We start from the raw sequence: 17,446 nt of genomic DNA, 5'->3' as shown, positions 1-17,446 counted from the left end.
TAAACATGTTTAAGGAAATATACACACTTTTGGTACCAATCTTATTCTTTACTTATTCTATACTTCATTGATGACTTCCTTCGAAGTGAATGACTGTAAAATTTAACAAACTAGCGTAGTTCAGTTTATGAAGTTACAAAGTGTAACATTCTAAGGTAGTTCAATTTCTGGCAGATACTACATCTAAATAAGAGAACTGGTCTTCTGCACCCCTAGGATGTGCACGGACTTTTAGATTCAGAAATACGGATTAGAAGCTAGAAGGCAACTTTTTGGTTATCTACAGATGCTGCCCAAGAAGAAATGTTTATCAGATTTCAAAGGACACAGTTGTACATTGGCAGCTGGCAGCTTTCCAAGTAAAATGTCATTAGCAAGTGAAACTTGATTATCGTCAAAACCAGCCCAGGAAATTCAGGTGTAAGATGCCTGAACGTCCACCTCGTCCCTAAAAGAAACTGCGATGCTCCCCATCCAGTCTTTTGAAGAACTGCCTGTAACAGTCATAGTTGTGGGGAGAAACAACTCCAATGTTTTAAAGTTTTTTGTTTTTTTGGTTTTTTTTAAGTTGTATTAAATATAAGTCTTAGCACCTTTGGCATTTTTGTCCAAATAGACTTCGACGTATGAAGTGGGGACATAACCCTCTTCATCTTCATTTCTCCGGATGCGGGTCCATCCGTCCCCTTTGTCTTCCTCTATAACGTACAGTGTTTCTCCTTCAACTACTGAAATGGTTCCTTCGTTCTGACCTGGAAAAGCAATATCAGAGTATTTTAGGTTTCTTGTCAAATCCGGGTTGAGAGCACAGCTTTGCAACGAGGAAACAAGTGTAGGAAAAGATGGATGCACTGACCCTTCTGCTCTCCTCCCACACAGAAGCTTCGAGGTCCTCACCTTGCGTCTCTCTAGGACCCTCTTCTAACTCCTCCTGGGAGCCCTCTCGTTCCTCCCTCCCAGAACAGGAGGTATTTTCCGCAGAGGAAATCTTGGGTCCGCTTCTCTACTCTTCCCTGAAGGTACTCCTATGGCGTCAATTACATCTCTTTACACAGCACCCCGACTTTTCTTTCTCCTGTTCTGGTTCTCGTCTGAGGTAAGGTTCCACTTGGCCTTCTGCCTGAAGCCCATTTCCACCTTGATGGTACCCGGGCACGTGGAACGCGATAGGGGTGAACCCGGACTCACTGTTTTTCCTCCCAAACTAGATCCTCCTCCCACTTTCCCCTTTCAATGGCCATCTCCATCATCCCAGGAATGCAACTTCAGGGATCATCTGTGATTTCCTCCCCTCTTTGTTTATTGGCTGCAGCATCTCTGCATCCATTCCTTAATCAAGGCCCAGAACGCCATTTGCTAAGACAATATCAAAAGACTAGCCGCCATCGCCCAAGCAGTGTCCTGAAAGGCAGACTGTTTAGCGGGCTGTTAATAGCGGTACTGTGGGCGCGGCGGGGAGAGGGATGGTGTGGACATGAAGTAAAACCGGGAACATTTAACCTGGTACTTCTCTTTCTTATTTTGTCACAATGAATATTTAGTTTATTAAAGGCTCTAAAAGTCCTAGAGTAAAGGGAATTCCCTGGTGGTCCAGTGGTTAGGACTCCGTACTTCCACTGCAGGGGGCCCAGGTTCAATCCCTGGTCAGAGAACTAAGATCCTGCCAGCTGTGAGGTGTGGCCAAAAGAAAAAAAAAAAAAAAAAAAGTCCTACAGTAAAGAAATTCATTTATCCCAGGGCTTCTGAAAATGATCTGAGCTCTGATTGCTTCTTTCACATCATCCTTATCAGCATCCTGCAAGATGCCGTTTCAAGACTCATCGGTTTAGGAAACACTAGGCTAGTCTTTCTAACCAATTTCCCTGTCTTCTAACTGATCCTACACATACACTAAATGTCTCAAGGTACAGCTCTGCTTGTGTCAACAACCTGCTCAAATACTTTCAGTAGCTTCTCGACGTCTGCCAGATAAAATCCAGATGTTTCTGTTACCCGTCCCCCCACTGGCACCTCTTACCCCCTCAGCTTACCACCTAAGACATCTGAGCGCCAGCCATACGAACCCCATGCCTTCCTCACTCCATGCCTGGCAGTGCCCGTGCCTCTGACACACTTCAGCACGGAAAGTTCTCCAAATCCCCTTAAGGAAGTGATCTCATCCTCGCGGGAATCCCCCATCACTCTGTACCCGTCCTCTGGTGAATACTGCAGGCGGCCCTCTCTCTCCGTGTGTCTGCTTTATTTCCTCCAAAGGTGGCTGCCAGAACATACCATCTGCCTCCCACCCTTTCAGGGGTCTTTACAGGACAGAAGTTCTCTAAGTATTGAATGAATGGATGAAGTAATCGTTATTCCATACTATCTGCTTCAGTGAGGCTCACTGAAAGTTGTCTGAAAGTACAGACCCAAAGGTAAAATATACAGCCATCGACCAGATCGTAATCATAATCACAAATACCACGGGCAGAGCAAAAGAGCAATGAGGGAAAGTTCTGGATGACTTCAAAAGAAAGCCTGATGACAGAAAGAGCAGAGTGACTCAGACAGTTCACGAAAAGGGGGGGAATTAGGTGACACGCAGTGTTACCTTCGAACGTGTAGAGAGCTTTACACGTCCCTAGGGCGGGGAGGGACTCCTCGTCATCAAACTCGTCGTCGAAATCCGTGGCCAGCACCTTGACCTCACTCTCCTGACTGTGCTCCTCCGTGTAACTGCCATCCGGGCTGCTCAAGAAAGCAAAACACACAGCAACTATAGCCACTGACCCCAGCGAGGACTTGAATTCAGCCCCCGCGGGAGCAAAGTGCTTGCAACCCGCCCCCGTCCCCATCCCCCGACTGTTTTAACTAGGACCATCTTCAATCACCCCGCAGGCTCGGGCACCATCCACGGGGAATTAGACACCTGCGCCGTGGGAAACATCACAGACGCTTGGGATCTAACAGGTACCTTGGGCTCGTCTCTGATTCCAGAATCGAGAAATAAATACAAAGCCAAACAACAGCAGGCGCCGCACAGATACTGTACCTCTCGCGATCCTGTGCGCAGCTGTTGACGGCTGGGGCGTTCTGCACGTCGTACATGCCACTCTGCCGACGGGCCTGTTCGCTGCGTGCTGGGAGTCTGCCTTCAACCTCGGCCAGCCAGGCCTGCAAACAGAAGCCATGAAAGACTGGTCTGAGCTCAGCTGAGGGCCTGACCATGCAGGCTTCAGGCCCCAAATTTGGGCTGCTCGTTGGTCATTGAAGCAGACTGGAGAAGGACCCCGTGGGGGCAGAGTCTCCAGTTTGTGTGCCTTGACTGTATAAATGTACTCAAAGGCAGAGTTGGAGAAGTACAGGCAAACTTATATTTAGCCACTGCTCATAATGTGGCAGAAAGACACTGGCCTCCGTTATACTCCTGGGCTTTTTGAGCAGCTGTGTGATTTTGGATAAGTCACTTCTAGTTCCTTCTGATTCCAAGAATTCTGTGACCATGAGGTCACACTGGGAAACATGAGGGTCCTGCCACACTTAAGCCATGACTCAGTTTGAAAGCCACACTTCCCATTTTCGTTAAGGAGTGTAACATTTTTCTTTTTTTAAATAGTGAAGAAAACTCATACATAGGAAATCAAAGTAGATCGAAGTGTCTTCAGCAACATTTGAAATAGTGTAGAAGAATCAAAATGATCAGAAAAGGACATTTCTAGGTTCTAAAATCTCAAATGCTAATACCTTATTGACAGATTCTAGAAAGAATGAAAAAAGCCATATTTGACCTTTTATTGCTAGAAATAATCTATTCTGGTTGGAATGCTCAGTTACTAATTTATTTTTCCAGGCTCTGTAGTCTTTACATTTCGAGGGGAAAAAGAAGCCTTCTGCCCACAGCTTTTGAGTGCCCCGCTCCCTCCTTAAAAGATTTATTATTTGTGTTTCTTCCTCATTTCTTATGTGTGTTTCCTATTGGTTTTCACATATAACATCTTTTGATAATGGATGCTTTGAAAGAACAATAACATATTTCAATGTTCCCCCCCACCCCCACCCAGAAGTAAACCCTTGTATTTATGATCAATTGATTTGCGACAAAGGGGCCAAGACAATTCAAGGAGGAAAAGGCCTTTTCAACAAATGGTGCCGGGACAACATAAAAAAGAACGAAGGTGGACCTCTACCTTCAACCATATACAAAAATTAACTCAAAATGAACCATAGACCTAAATATAAAAGCTAAAACTATAAAACTTAGAAGAAAACATAAGCATAAATGTTTGTGATCTTGGATTAGGCACTGGTCACTTAGCTATGACACCAAAAGCACAAGTGATAGAAGAAAAAAAAATTGATTCCATCAAAATTAAGACTTTTGGGGACTTCCCTGGCGGTCCAGTGGTTAGGACTCGGTGCTTTAACTGCCGTGGCCCAGGTTCAATCCCTGGTCGGGGAACCAAGATCCTGCAAGCCGTGTGGCATGGCCAAAAAAACAAAAACATAAATAAAACTTTTGTGTTTCAAAGGACACCTTGAAGAGAGTAAAAAAACTATCCACAGAATGGGAGAAAATATTTGTAAATCATAGATCTGAAAAGGAATTTGCATCCAGAATATATTTTGAAAACTTTTACACTGATACCAAAGCCAGGCAAAGACATTAAAAGAAAATTACAAATATCAATGGTTTTTAAAAAATTGTCTTTTTGATTCACTGAGATGATGGACAACTATATATTCCCAATTATACCCACTGTCAACAGGAGATGAAGCAGAACAACTTAAGTGAAACACTTAGATGAAAAAAAAAAAAAAACAACGAACACTGTATACAAATATGACCTTAAATAGTGTCCCTTGTAAGGGACACCATTAAAATAGGATATGCTGAAAAGCTGAACACCCAGTGGACGACAGTGTCTTTTTCCTTTTATCATAACTCGTGAGACACCTGATTTTTCCAGCCGCATCGCTCACAGGGAAAGAAACGCTGGCGATTTACAACCATATGCGTCTCGTGACCCCCTACACCCACTTCTATTTCTTTTTTTTCCAACAAAGCTTTTCCACAACAGCTTTTTCCTACCTCAAATTTCTGGGCCTCCAGTCTCAGTTTTTCTATATTTTGGCTGACTTCTGCTAATTTGTGATCCAAACTGGCGGGGTCTCCCATTTGCGGATTCTTTAGGTAGACATCTTTCATTTTTGTGATGGCATCTCTGAAAAGGAGAAGAGGCAGAACGTGGTAAAGGTGAATGCGGTCGTCAGCCAGTCATACTCTCCCACCACCATGAAAACTACGGGAATGAGGGCGTGGCGAGACTGCACCGCGGTGTGGACTGGAGGGGGATACTGGGTCCGCCTCCCTTCTAAAACATCTCTATAAGGATTCTGCTACCAAGGTCTGTATGATCCAGAGACCCATATTTAAATTACAGTTGCCTTTTCGGAACGAAATCTCCCTCTTGTCTTTAGCGAGTGAGAAACATAAATGAATCCTGCACATCACTTTGCCCTACATAACAAGAGACAAAACCCCAATATTTCCATGTACGTGTTTTGCGTGCAAACCATGGGTCTCGTGGGCTGCAATGTTTACCTCATGAAGAAGCGCAGGTCATTGATTTGGGAATTCTAAAGATTAAGTTAAACAGTTTGATTTCAACTATTAAGAAACGGAACCCACAGTCGGGATCCATGACAGGTGGGCAACAGAGCCTTAAAGCTACACACTGCAAGATCCCACACCCCTCCTGCAATCCTGTCTGGAAGGCCGCCCATAGCAGCCCTCGGAAGGTTGTTTCTAGGACCAGAGAGCTCTGCTAACTGGAACCCTGGCTTCAAGGGACTTCAGGAGCATTCGAGTTAAGTTTAGAGCAAATGACTCCCTGCCGAGGGTGAGGGGCTAACTTTAATGAGCTTCAGCAAAAGAAACTCTACACCAATCACCCAGCATAAGACCAACAACACAAACTGTATTTTGAGTCATGGGAAATAGTTTAATCAAAAATACAGAAATAAGTGGAAGAGAATTTCCACAAGTCCTCACCACCCCTCCACCTGCCCCCTTGCCTCTGAGCCCGTATTGCCCCTTGGTGGGCACAGTGAACCCTCTGTTCTTCCCTAAGACCACGTCTCCATGGGAGCCCTCCACCCACTTGTCCTCCCAGCCCACTTACATCACTCTACTTTCTTTTACTTCCACTGCATGTATCTCTTCCCAACACTACATGACTTGTTATTATGCTTATTGTTTACTGTCTGTCTCTCCCACCTAGAACAGCAGCTCTCCGAGGAGCCTTCTGGGCTCAAGCCCTTTATGACCATGATAAACCCCCAGTGACCGGACCACACCTGGTGCACTATAGATGCTCACTAAGTATTTGTTACATGAATAAATGTCCCTACAACAAACAAACTGCAAGGTCATCCACATGTACACAAGTCTTCTCTTGACTTCATGGCCTATACCTCCAGTACCCTATTTCTCAGCAAAACTTCTCAAAAGAGTTGTTTAGAATCACTATCTCAGGCTTCCCTGGTGGCACAGTGGTTGAGAGTCCGCCTGCCGATGCAGGGGACACGGGTTCGTGCCCCGGTCCGGGAAGATCCCACATGCCATGGAGCGGCTGGGCCCGTGAGCCATGGCCGCTGAGCCTGTGCGTCCAGAGCCTGTGCTCCGCAACGGGAGAGGCCACAACAGTGAGAGGCCCACATACCGCAAAAAAAAACCCCAAAAAACAAGAACAAACAAAAAAAATCACTATCTCCCATTCCTCTTGTCCAGGTCTCTCCTAATCAATCTCTGCAGGTTTTTCAATCTTGTGAATCATTTCAAGGAACCAGCTTTGGGCTCTGTTCATCCTCTCTGTTGAATGTGTGATTCTTTCTGTTTCATTAATTGATACTCTTTCCTTTATCGTTTCCTTTCTTCTATTTTCTTTGGTTCAATTTGCTACTCTTTTTCTAACTTCTTGAGATGGATGCTTAGCTCATTGATTTGCAGCCTTCTTTGTTTCTAATATGTATTGGAAGCTTTAAATTTCCTTTTATAAGCATGGCTTTAGTGACATCCCCAAAACGAAGATAGAGAATGTACGTTAAGGTTAAGGCTCAGTTCTGTTTCATATATTATCTAGTATCTATAATGACTTCTTCCTTAATCTATGTGTTACTTAGAGCCACATTTCTTTCTTTTTTTTTTTTAAGCAGTAAAAACAGATTTTATTTTAAAAAAACCAAAAAACAATTGCAATCGGGGAAAAGACACCTCAGTTTAGAGCTGGGCTCAATTCCTAATACAGTAAAGACAGCTGGGGATTTTTAGCCAATAAGCAGAATGAGGGACTCAGTGGATGGAAAATCAAAAGTGAATGGATGATTCCTGCTAAACCAACTTAACAGGATTCTTCCTGATGTCATGCCAGAGTGATAACAAGGGTGGGGAGCCTTTCTAACTTGACTGAGCAGGCTTCATGCTGTAACTGAGCCATGCGGAGAGCCACATTTTATTTTATTTTTTAAGGGGGTATAGTTGTTATACAATGTTGTGTTAGTTGAGAGCCATATTTCTTAATTTCTAAATTTTTGTTGTTGATATCCAGCTTAATTGCAGCCTTCAGAGAACATACTGTGAATGATGTCTATCCTTTGATGTTTGTTGAGATTCATTTTATAAAACCAGGATATGCCCAATTTTTGGAAATGTTCTATGTGTGCTTGAAAAGAATGTGTAGCATGCAGTTATTGGATATCTGTGTATTAGGGCAGTTTTGTTAATTATATTGTTCAAATCCTCTATCCTGACTCTCTGCTAATCTATTCTATCAATTACCGAGAAAAGTGCATTAAAAATCTCCCACTATAATGATGTATTTGTATTTCTTGTACTTATGTCTGAAGGTTAATAGCATAACCTTTTCTATATTTTGAGCTGATGCTATTATGGTTGTACAGATTTAAAATTGTATCTCTTCTTGGTGAATTGAGCCATTTGTTATTTGAATCATTTATTTTATGAAGTTGATCCTTTTAAGCTGAATAGTTTGGGGTGTTTATTGGCCTGAAAGTCTTCTCACACCAGTTTTCCTTCTGGTCAGTACCTGCATGGTCTGTCTTTTTCCATTCTTTTTTTTAAAAAAAATTAATTAATTAATTAATTTTTGGCTGCATTTGGTCTTCGTTGCTGCATGCAGGCTTCTCATTGCGGTGGCTTCTCTTGTTGCGGAGCATGGACTACAGGCATGCGGGCTTCAGCAGTTGTGGCATGCGGGCTCAGTAGTTGTGGCTCACGGGCTTAGTTGCTCTGCGGCATGTGGGACCTTCCCAGACCAGGGCTCGAACCCCTGACCCCTGCATTGGCAGGCGGATTCTTAACCACTGCGCCACCAGGGAAGCCCCATCTTTTTCCAGTCTTTACTTTCAACCTTTCTGCACTTTATGAGTTGGACGTGTCTTCTGTAACTAGCATACATGTGGGTTTTAGTTTTTTGTCCAGTCTGAAAATCTCTTAGTTGGAACATGTAGTCTGTTCACATTTAACATACTGATTCATTTTATTTTACAAACACAATATGCCAGGCACTGTCCTCAGCACGTGACATACCCTGACACACTTAATCCTCATAGACAGTCATATTAACTCCCTTTTCAAGGTGAGGAAACGGAGGTGCTAAGAGCTTAAGAATCTTGTCCAAAGTTTGCAAAAGAAACAGGTGGAACCAGATTGGAATCCGGGGTGTCTAGTGTGCTTGGTATTTTAAATCTTCCACTCTATTTTGTGCTTTTGATTTGTCCTGCCTATTCTATATATTAATATTTTTTCTCTCCTTTCTTGCCTTTTTGGATTATTAAAAAAAACAAAACCGAAAACAAACAAAAATCCAGCCTTTTCCAGATCATGCCACCTCTGCTCAAAACCTTTTATTTTCTGTGCCTCCTGCACAAAATGTGAGTTGCATGAGAACAGATGTTTTTGATGTTTTGTTCATCGCTTTATCCTCACTGCTATACCTAGAATATTTCTTTGTACACAGTAAATGCTCGATAAACAGAGGCGAAGTGAATGGTTGAACGTGATTTGCCTTATTACCAGCAGGCGCTGCTCTGGGGTTTCAGACGTTAACCAAGTTCCATGGCCACAACCCAAGTGACAGAGAAACTTTTCTGCATGATATCAAACAATTAGAGAGAGTCTGTCAACAACCTATAAAATGTCATTTCAGATACTTGAGTCATACCTTGTTAGTCCTGTGCAAAATATAAGTGCTCACTTAGTAAACAGCAGGAGGTTTATAATACATTTATAAACCCTTTTATATTTGGTCCCAGATGTTATAAAACGTACAAAGACTTTTATTTATAAAAAGTACAAAAATTTTTATTTCATAAAGTATATTTTTAATATAAAACTAGAACAAAGTTCATCATATGTGTTCCTCTTTTTAACATACTGCAAAAATGTTTATAAAACGATCTATTTTTCAGGAGTTGCTCTCCCAGAGATTTAAAAAAAAATCAAAACCCACTTTTCTTTTGCATGTACTCAAACTGACTGCCTTACCAAGTTTGTTTGTTTATTTTTTGCACAACCAAGTTTTAACCCCAGCTTCAATATAACTAAATTTATGTAGGACTACAATCTGGCCTACTTATAGAGCACAAAATCTCAAGTTATCTTTTAAGTTCAAATCGCCATTAATGATGATTCACTTAATTCCCTCAGTAAGAATAGAGAAGGTGAGAGAATAAAAAGTGGCTGTTCTTTTCTTTTTTTTAACTGGAGTACAGTTGATTTACAATGTTGTGTTAGTTTCAGGTGTACAGCAAAGTGATTCAGTTATACATATACATATCTTTTTTTTCCAGATTCTTTTCCTTTATAGATTATTACAAAATATTGAGTATAGTTCCCTAAAGTGGCTTTGCAATCAGGATTATTAGCAAGTATCCCCTAAATGATGTGAAGGTATTATTCGTTATAAATGTGGGAAGGAAGTGCAAATGGGAAGAGATATTGAATCTTTTCCCAATTTTTTCTTTTCTTTTTTTGCATATGTACCAACCTACCATCCCTAAGATCAAACTTATAGAACAGCTCAGAAACCAGGGGACTCTCACAGTGGGAGCCTGGGCAGATGGGCAGATGCTTGTCAAGAACAAGCAAATATTTACACCTCTAATGGCTGGTGATGTGTACAAGACATACTGTGACTTGTTTTCTAGATACCATCAACACACTCTATAAAAAGACAAGAAGACATGAGGATCTATAGGAAGGCTGATTTTTACTTACCCTCAAATAGAAAGACAAGTACATTTTGTATCCAAAGCTCGGACGTGGGGCAAGGGAGAGGGTGGGGGTCATGCCACTTTGCTCCTCCTCACTTGTACAAAAACTTCACCTCTACACTCATGATAGAGAGGTAACAGGAGTTCCCTGGTGGCCTAGTGGTTAGGATTCCGGGCTTTCACTGCCACAGCCTGGGTTCAATCCCTGGTCAGGGAACTAAGATCCTACAAGCCACGTGGTACAGCCAAACAAAACAAAACAAAAACCAACAAACAAAAACCACCAGAAAATCTTTTTGAAGCCAGTTGGAGCCTGAGATGTCTTGTCATTGTCTGAAGATTCTTCAATCACTATGCCAAGCGACATAGATGTTTCTCTTTCTTCATATGATGAAGATCAAGGATCTAAACTTACCCAGAAAGCTAGAGAGGCACCATTTGTCCCCATTGGAATGGCAGGTTTTTGCAGCAATCATATGGATTTGCATATGGATTATATAGATTGAAGAGCAGGGGAAATACTAAAATGTCTGTTTATTTGATCCACATGCAGCCCAAGGCTTTGTTATGGGAGCAATGACTCTTGGTGTGGGCTATTCCATGTATCGAGAATACTCGGCAAAACCTAAACCTTGGAACAGGAGATGCTGTCTTGGTCTTGTTGGCGGTGCTTGCTTTAGTTAGACATCTCATATTGAGATTGTATGTTTATGTTGAAAATAAACTGGATCAGACAATAACATGGTAATTTTTTTTTTTGGCGGTACGCGGGCCTCTCACTGTTGTGGCCTCTCCCATTGCGGAGCACAGGCTCCGGACGCGCAGGCTCAGCGGCCATGGCTCACGGGCCCAGCCGCTCCACGGCATATGGGATCTTCCCGGACCGGGGCACGAACCCGTGTCCCCTGCATCAGCTGGCTGACTCTCAACCACTGCGCCACCAGGGAAGCCCAATAACATGGTAATTTGAACACTGGTGTCCTTTCTTGCAGGCTTGGTTTGCCTGGTGACCAAGTTACCGTGACTAGTTCACTAGCTAGTTCACTAGCTAGGTCATTCAGGGGAGTCAAATTAGCACAGAAGAAACATGTCACTTTTAAATGCACTTGGTAGTGGTACAATGTCCACCTTATTTTTTTTTAAGATTTATTTATTATTAATTAATTAATTAATTTTATTTTTGACTGTGTCAGGTCTTAGTTGCGGCATGGGGGATCTTCGCTGTGGCGCGCGGGCTTCTCTCTAGTTGTGGTGCGTGGGTTTTCTCTTCTCTAGTTGTGGACTGCGGGTTTTCTCTTCGCTAGTTGTGGCGCACAGTCTCCAGGGCGCGTGGGCTCTGTAGTTTGTGGCATGCAGGCTCTCTCGCTGAGGCGCGCAAGCTCAGTAGTTGTGGCGCGTAGGCTTAGTTGCCCCGCGGCATGTGGGATCTTAGTTCCCCGACCAGGGATCGAACCCGCGGTCCCCTGCGTTGTAAGGTGGATTCTTTACCACTGGACCACCAGGGAAGTCCCCAGTGTCCACCTTCTTAAACTCTTCTGATGAAATTAGGTCTAAAGAGGACAACACGCCAATCAATCCTGAAATGCTCCCAGTTAGTTGCTGCAGAATATCATATGCTTTTGATGTAATGTAGGACTCTTATTTACCCCAGTTAATTTAACTCTTTCTGACTGCCTGGTGGACTGAGTACTGTTTTGAGGGCTGGTTGGCTTTTGAGGAACGCTTTCAGGAACGGAATACAACATTATAAACCTCCTAGCAATTATGTGTATGTTTTTAAACCAAACCTAAAAAGCTGATAACAGAGCTGCTTAGAAGTAGTATTTATTTCAGAATCATAGTTGTAAACATGAAAATAACTTAAGGGACTCGCCTGGTGGTGCAGTGGTTAAGAATCTGCCTGCCAATGCAGGGGACATGGGTTCGATCCCCGGTCTGGGAAGATCCCACATGCCACAGAGCAACTAAGCCCGTGAGCCACAACTACTGAAGCCCGCGTGCCTAGAGCCCGTGCTCCGCAACAAAGAGAAACCACCGCAATGAGAAGCCCGCGCACAGCAACGAAGAGTAGCCCCTGCTCGCCGCAACTAGAGAAAACCCACACGCAGCAATGAACACCCAACGCAGCCATAAAGAAATTAATTAATTAATTTTTAAAAAGAAAATAATTGTAGATCCCCGTTTAGCACTTTTGTAATTGCAGGGCTATATTTTGCTGCTGTTATATTAGAATATTATTTTTTATTGGAGTAAAATTGCTTTACAGTGTTACGTTAGTTTCTACTGTACAATGAAGTGAATCAGCAGTATGTGTACATATATCCCCTCCCTCGTGGACCTCCCCCCTGCCCCCGCATCTAGGTCATCACAGAGCACCAAGCTGAGCTCCCTGTGCTATACAGGGAGGTTCCCACTAGCTATCTATTTCACACATGGTAGTGTATTTATGTCAAACCTAATCTCCCAATTTGTCCCATCCTCCCCTTCCCCTCCGTGTTCACATGTCTGTTCTCTACATCTACATCTCTATTCCTGCCCTACAAATAGGTTCACCTGTACCATTTTTCTAGATTCCACATATATGCGTTAATATACGGTATTTGATTTTCTCTTTCTGGCTTACTTCACTCTGTAGGACAGTCTCTAGGTCCATCCACGTCTCTACAAATGAGATGTTGTTCCTTTTGTTTCAATGTTGTTCCAATTGTGTTCCTTTTTATGGCTAATATACATTTTGAAATAGAAATGTGTTTTTTAAGTGCTAATGCAAAGGTAAATGAAAAACACTTTTTTAAATGTGTGCAGTCTGTTTATTTTCTCTATAAGAATCCTAAATATTAAACTAAATAGATTACCTATAATGGAAGTGATTTATGAGCAAACTGGTTTGGTCAGACATTATATAAACTTCGGTATGCTACAGAATGCTTTGCTGTACTTGTGAAATTTTCTTGTCTAACCTAAATTTACATTCCATGGTGATAACATGGTAAGTGTAGCATTATTAAAGTAAGTGCACACATACAAAAATAAAGAAGATAATCGTATGTATTTTGTTGCCCAAACTCAGAATAATACCTATTTGTTAAAAGAATCCTGCCTGGGCCTCCCTGGTGGCGCAGTGGTTGAGAGTCCGCCTGCCGATGCAGGGGATACGGGTTCGTGCCCCGGTCTGGGAGGATCCCATATGCCGCGGAGCGGCTGGGCCCGTGAGCCATGGCCGCTGAGCCTGCGCATCCGGAGCCTGTGCTCCGCAACGGGAGAGGCCACAACAGTGAGAGGCCCGCGTACCGCAAAAAAAAAAAAAAAAAAAAAAAAAAAAAGAATCCTGCCTGTCTTTAATAAAGCAATCCAGTAGACTACAACCAAACACAGGGCTAAAATAATCACTTGGATTAAAATCTAATTTAGGGCCTCCCATCTTTCCAAACTGAACTCAAATTTCTCTCTTTTTTTTTTTTTTTTTTTTTTTTTTGCGGTACGCGGGCCTCTCACTGTTGCGGCCAGTCCCGTTGTGGAGCACATGCTCCGGACGCGCAGGCTCAGCGGCCATGGCTCACGGGCCCAGCCGCTCCGCGGCATCTGGGATCCTCCCGGACCGGGGCACAAACCCATGTCCCCTGCATCAGCAGGTGGACTCTCAACCACTGCGCCACCAGGGAAGCCCTCAAATTTCTTAATAAGTCATATTGATCCACTCTACCTTTGATCCATCTCCTTTTGAATTTCTTTATTTAATTCATCGACTTTCTGTTGTAGCTTTTTCCTTCTCTGTTCAGGTGGGAGGTTGCTGAAATCTTCTGGAGCCGCACCCTGCAGATGCAAATAGAAATAAGCCAGAAAACCTCACGGCACTCCTTGACAGAAAGACACGGAGGGAAGTAGCCTGCGGGAAAGATCACCCAGACAACAGGGCAATGCAGACGTCTGCATGTGTTTTCATGAACTAAATTAAGCTCTTTCCCACGACACCCAGCTGAGATGCAAAAATCAGTGCATGCAAACCTCAAAAGGCCCGCAAACCGTTTCATGCCGGCCCAGACACCTCCGACAAGGCAGGGAGCACCGAGACAGGAAGATATACTTTTGACTCCAGAGAGGATCAATGAAAAGCAAATTTGGAGACTGATTCTGCACTTTACTGTCAGTGTCGGTGGCAACACTGAAGCTTTAGGTTTATGTTTCTTCACATAAAACTGGTAAGTACCCCCGCCAACTGTTTCATTTTGATGGCACTGCTTCCCCCCACCCCACCCAGTCTGAGTATTCCTTCCCGTCTCTTCACACAGGCTGAGGCCAAAAGTTTCCATCCCTGTGAAGTGACAGATGGGACGTCTAGCTCCTCAGAGAATGTGGGTAAAAGGGACATTTAAAAAAAAAATCCCCCCCCACCTCCTTCCCATGCACTCTTCTTGCCTCTGCTGCCTCTAAAACTCTGGTCGGTTCTTTTTCGTCATCTTTAGGATCATCTCAGAGAATTCATAGAGAACACCGCCCCCAGCCCCAAATTCAAATCCAACTTCCCACAGTGGATGAAATCAGCCTCAGCTGTTTCTAATTCATCAGAAGAAGTGTACTTTGATATCTTGATTCCCTTTCAAAAAAATTGCTCTCTCTCCTCTGTGCATGTGATTTAAGTGGAAAATATCATCCGTGAGTTTCTAGACTCCTACCTACGCTTACATGTCAGAAGCTGTAGCTAAGTTGTGGCCATCAAGTGCTTTTCCTTAAATGAGGCTATTTTCATAAAGAAAGATAAATTTATCAATAGCCAGGGATAAGCCAGGGAATTTAGAAAAGAGATTTTGCTTTACAACCAATTAAACAAAGGCAAGACAGGCTTGCCTGGGAGCGGGTGGAAAAGAAGGGACCCGGATAATGTAATTGCAAAATTAGCTTGAGTTTGCCAAGCAGCTTACACGGGGGCTTGTGACTGAAGTTCCTAGGCTGCTTATGAGAAAATGCCAGGCTGCTGGGCTGGAAGTTTGTGATTCAGCAAATAGTTCACCACTAAGGCCACCAAAGACCTTTCAGCTAATAGTCTCAAAGACTTGTGTGTGTGTGTGTGTGTGTGTGTGTGTGTGAGTGAAAAGCAAAATAGAAGTGATTATTCCCTAATGCCAAACCAAGGAAGTTCAACTTGCTTCTAAAACTAAGATGAAGCCAACTATCTTCAATATAAAAATAAAGCAGACTTGTTTTTCCTTTTCCATATACTATTGTGCTATAACACTTGAAACCTTAATTAAGTGCTTTTCTTTTTCTTTTTTCCAGTACGCGGGCCTCTCACTGTTGTGGCCTCTCCCGTTAGCGGAGCACAGGCTCCGGACGCGCAGGCTCAGCGGCCATGGCTCACGGGCCCAGCCGCTCCGCGGCATGTGGGATCTTCCCGGACCGGGGCACGAACCCGTATCCCCTGCATCGGCAGGCGGACTCTCTACCACTGCGCCACCAGGGAAGCCCTAATTAAGTGCTTTTCAATTTTCTCAACTCAATCACTGAACCTGAAAGCTCAGTACTTTTTCTCATGCTGAATTGACTTAAAACAGATCAGCATGTTTTCTAGAACAGAGATTTTGTTTTTGTTTTCATTTTTGTTTTAATGCTAGAATGCGACAAAACACAGCGTGAGATACGCTGCTGCAGAAGTCAGCAAACCTAGTAAGCAGTCAGTGTTAATTCATACATATTTATTGAGCCTCGCTATGTGCTATGAGACCCAAAAGAACTTTCTCAGTGATGGAAATGTTCTCACATCTGCACTGTCCAATATAGTAGCCACATATGGCTGTTGAGCCCTTGAAGTGTGCCCAGTACAACTGTGGAACTGAATCTTAAAATTTTAGTTACTTTTCATTTAAATTAAGTTAGATTTAATTAAGTTACCTGTGGTGAATGGATACCATATTGTACCACATAGGTCTAGACTGTGAACAGGGTGTAAGATTTGCACTGGATAAACAGGTGCAAAGAAATCTGTAGTAAAAAACACTCTAACTTATGACTTATAAATAGATAGCCCAAACAACAACAACAAGAAACGCAACCCTGATTATCTACAAAACGAAAGCAATTAAATAATAAGTGAATCCTCTTCACTTGATCAGGAGTTAGTTTAACTGACCAATTAGGTCCCTTTCAATAGATATTCTATATTTCTGTGTTGTTATTTAAAAACTAATCCCTGTAACTATGCCTCAAACAAACTTCATGTTACCATTGGAGATTCAGGTCAACAGCTTCTTCTAGATCCAAAGAAACTTGAGGTTTCTGGAAAGTACCTTCAAAGGTTCATTTTGTCCTATTCACCTTTTTTTTTTTCCTTTTTTTTTTTTCGGTATGTGGACCTCTCACTGTTGTGGCCTCTCCCGTTGCGGAGCACAGGCTCCGGACGCGCAGGCTCAACGGCCATGGCTCACGGGCCCAGCTGCTCCGCGGCATGTGGGATCTTCCCGGACCGGGGCACGAACCCGTGTCCCCTGCATCGGCAGGTGGACTCTCAACCACTGGGCCACCAGGGAAGTCCTGTCCTATTCACCTTCTGAAGCTTGAATTCTTTCGAACAATACTCTCACCTATGATTCATTTTGCCACAAAGGAATTTTTATTTCTACCTTCGAGTCAGAATAGATTTTCTGAACTCTTTGGAGGGACCCCTAGGATACTGGCAGTACCAGGGTTTGGAAAAGGGGCCAAAGTACGTATATTTTCAATGGCTGTGGCTCTAAGAGGATCTTGTTTTACGTGCTACTGGAATCAAACACTTGCTCCTGGGCAATAACACGAGCTGCTTCTTGAGTTTTATTATTTTTACACCCAAGCCATCTGTGTGTAACTTCTTTATTAGCTTCAACGTAAGGGCATCAAGCAACAACTCAGTACAAGGTTGGTAAAATGTTTGATCTCAAACAGAAACACTGCCTGATAATATTATCTTTAGCTGCTAGCATGTGAGCAAAAGAATAAGTAAAGGGCAAAAAATAAACCCCGACATCTGAGAGACTCCCAGTTAATGGATCCAATTTCTCCCAAATTCATACTGCTGCTAATGACTGATGTTCATTTAAGATCTTTCCTTCCGCAAAAAAAAAAAAAAAAAAAAAAAAAAGATCTTTCCTTCTTGTAGAACTCTTCTCGGAATTTTATTTTGCTGACTAAGAAATGTTTAATTTAATAA

The 17,446-nt window shown here is 42.9% G+C and overlaps 1 protein-coding gene and 1 pseudogene across 2 annotated transcripts in view; one reads left to right on the top strand and one right to left on the bottom strand.

Moving 5' to 3' along the window:
* Window positions 1-573: 573 nt before the first annotated feature.
* FNBP1 (formin binding protein 1) overlaps window positions 574-17,446 on the bottom strand; it is a gene marked incomplete at its 3' end in the record, with an annotated part of 98,956 nt that continues 82,083 nt past the window's right edge. Inside the window, exons 12-16 of the mRNA XM_079707059.1 lie at window positions 13,973-14,082; window positions 5,066-5,198; window positions 3,029-3,150; window positions 2,588-2,724; window positions 574-752 (exon numbers count right to left, since the gene is read on the bottom strand). Of these exons, the coding sequence (XP_079563185.1) occupies window positions 574-752; window positions 2,588-2,724; window positions 3,029-3,150; window positions 5,066-5,198; window positions 13,973-14,082 (681 nt within the window). The remainder of the gene's footprint in view (window positions 753-2,587; window positions 2,725-3,028; window positions 3,151-5,065; window positions 5,199-13,972; window positions 14,083-17,446) is intronic.
* On the top strand, window positions 10,611-10,953 carry LOC307054245 (HIG1 domain family member 1A, mitochondrial-like; annotated as a pseudogene). Its single transcript has one exon. The product of its transcript is annotated as an HIG1 domain family member 1A, mitochondrial-like (transcript).

This window comes from Hyperoodon ampullatus (genome assembly GCF_949752795.1).
Source record: "Hyperoodon ampullatus genome assembly, chromosome: 6".
In the NCBI taxonomy this organism is placed as follows: domain Eukaryota; kingdom Metazoa; phylum Chordata; class Mammalia; order Artiodactyla; family Ziphiidae; genus Hyperoodon; species Hyperoodon ampullatus.
The sequence above is the reverse complement of the archived record's forward strand: the minus strand, read 5'-3'. Positions and strand labels throughout refer to the sequence as shown.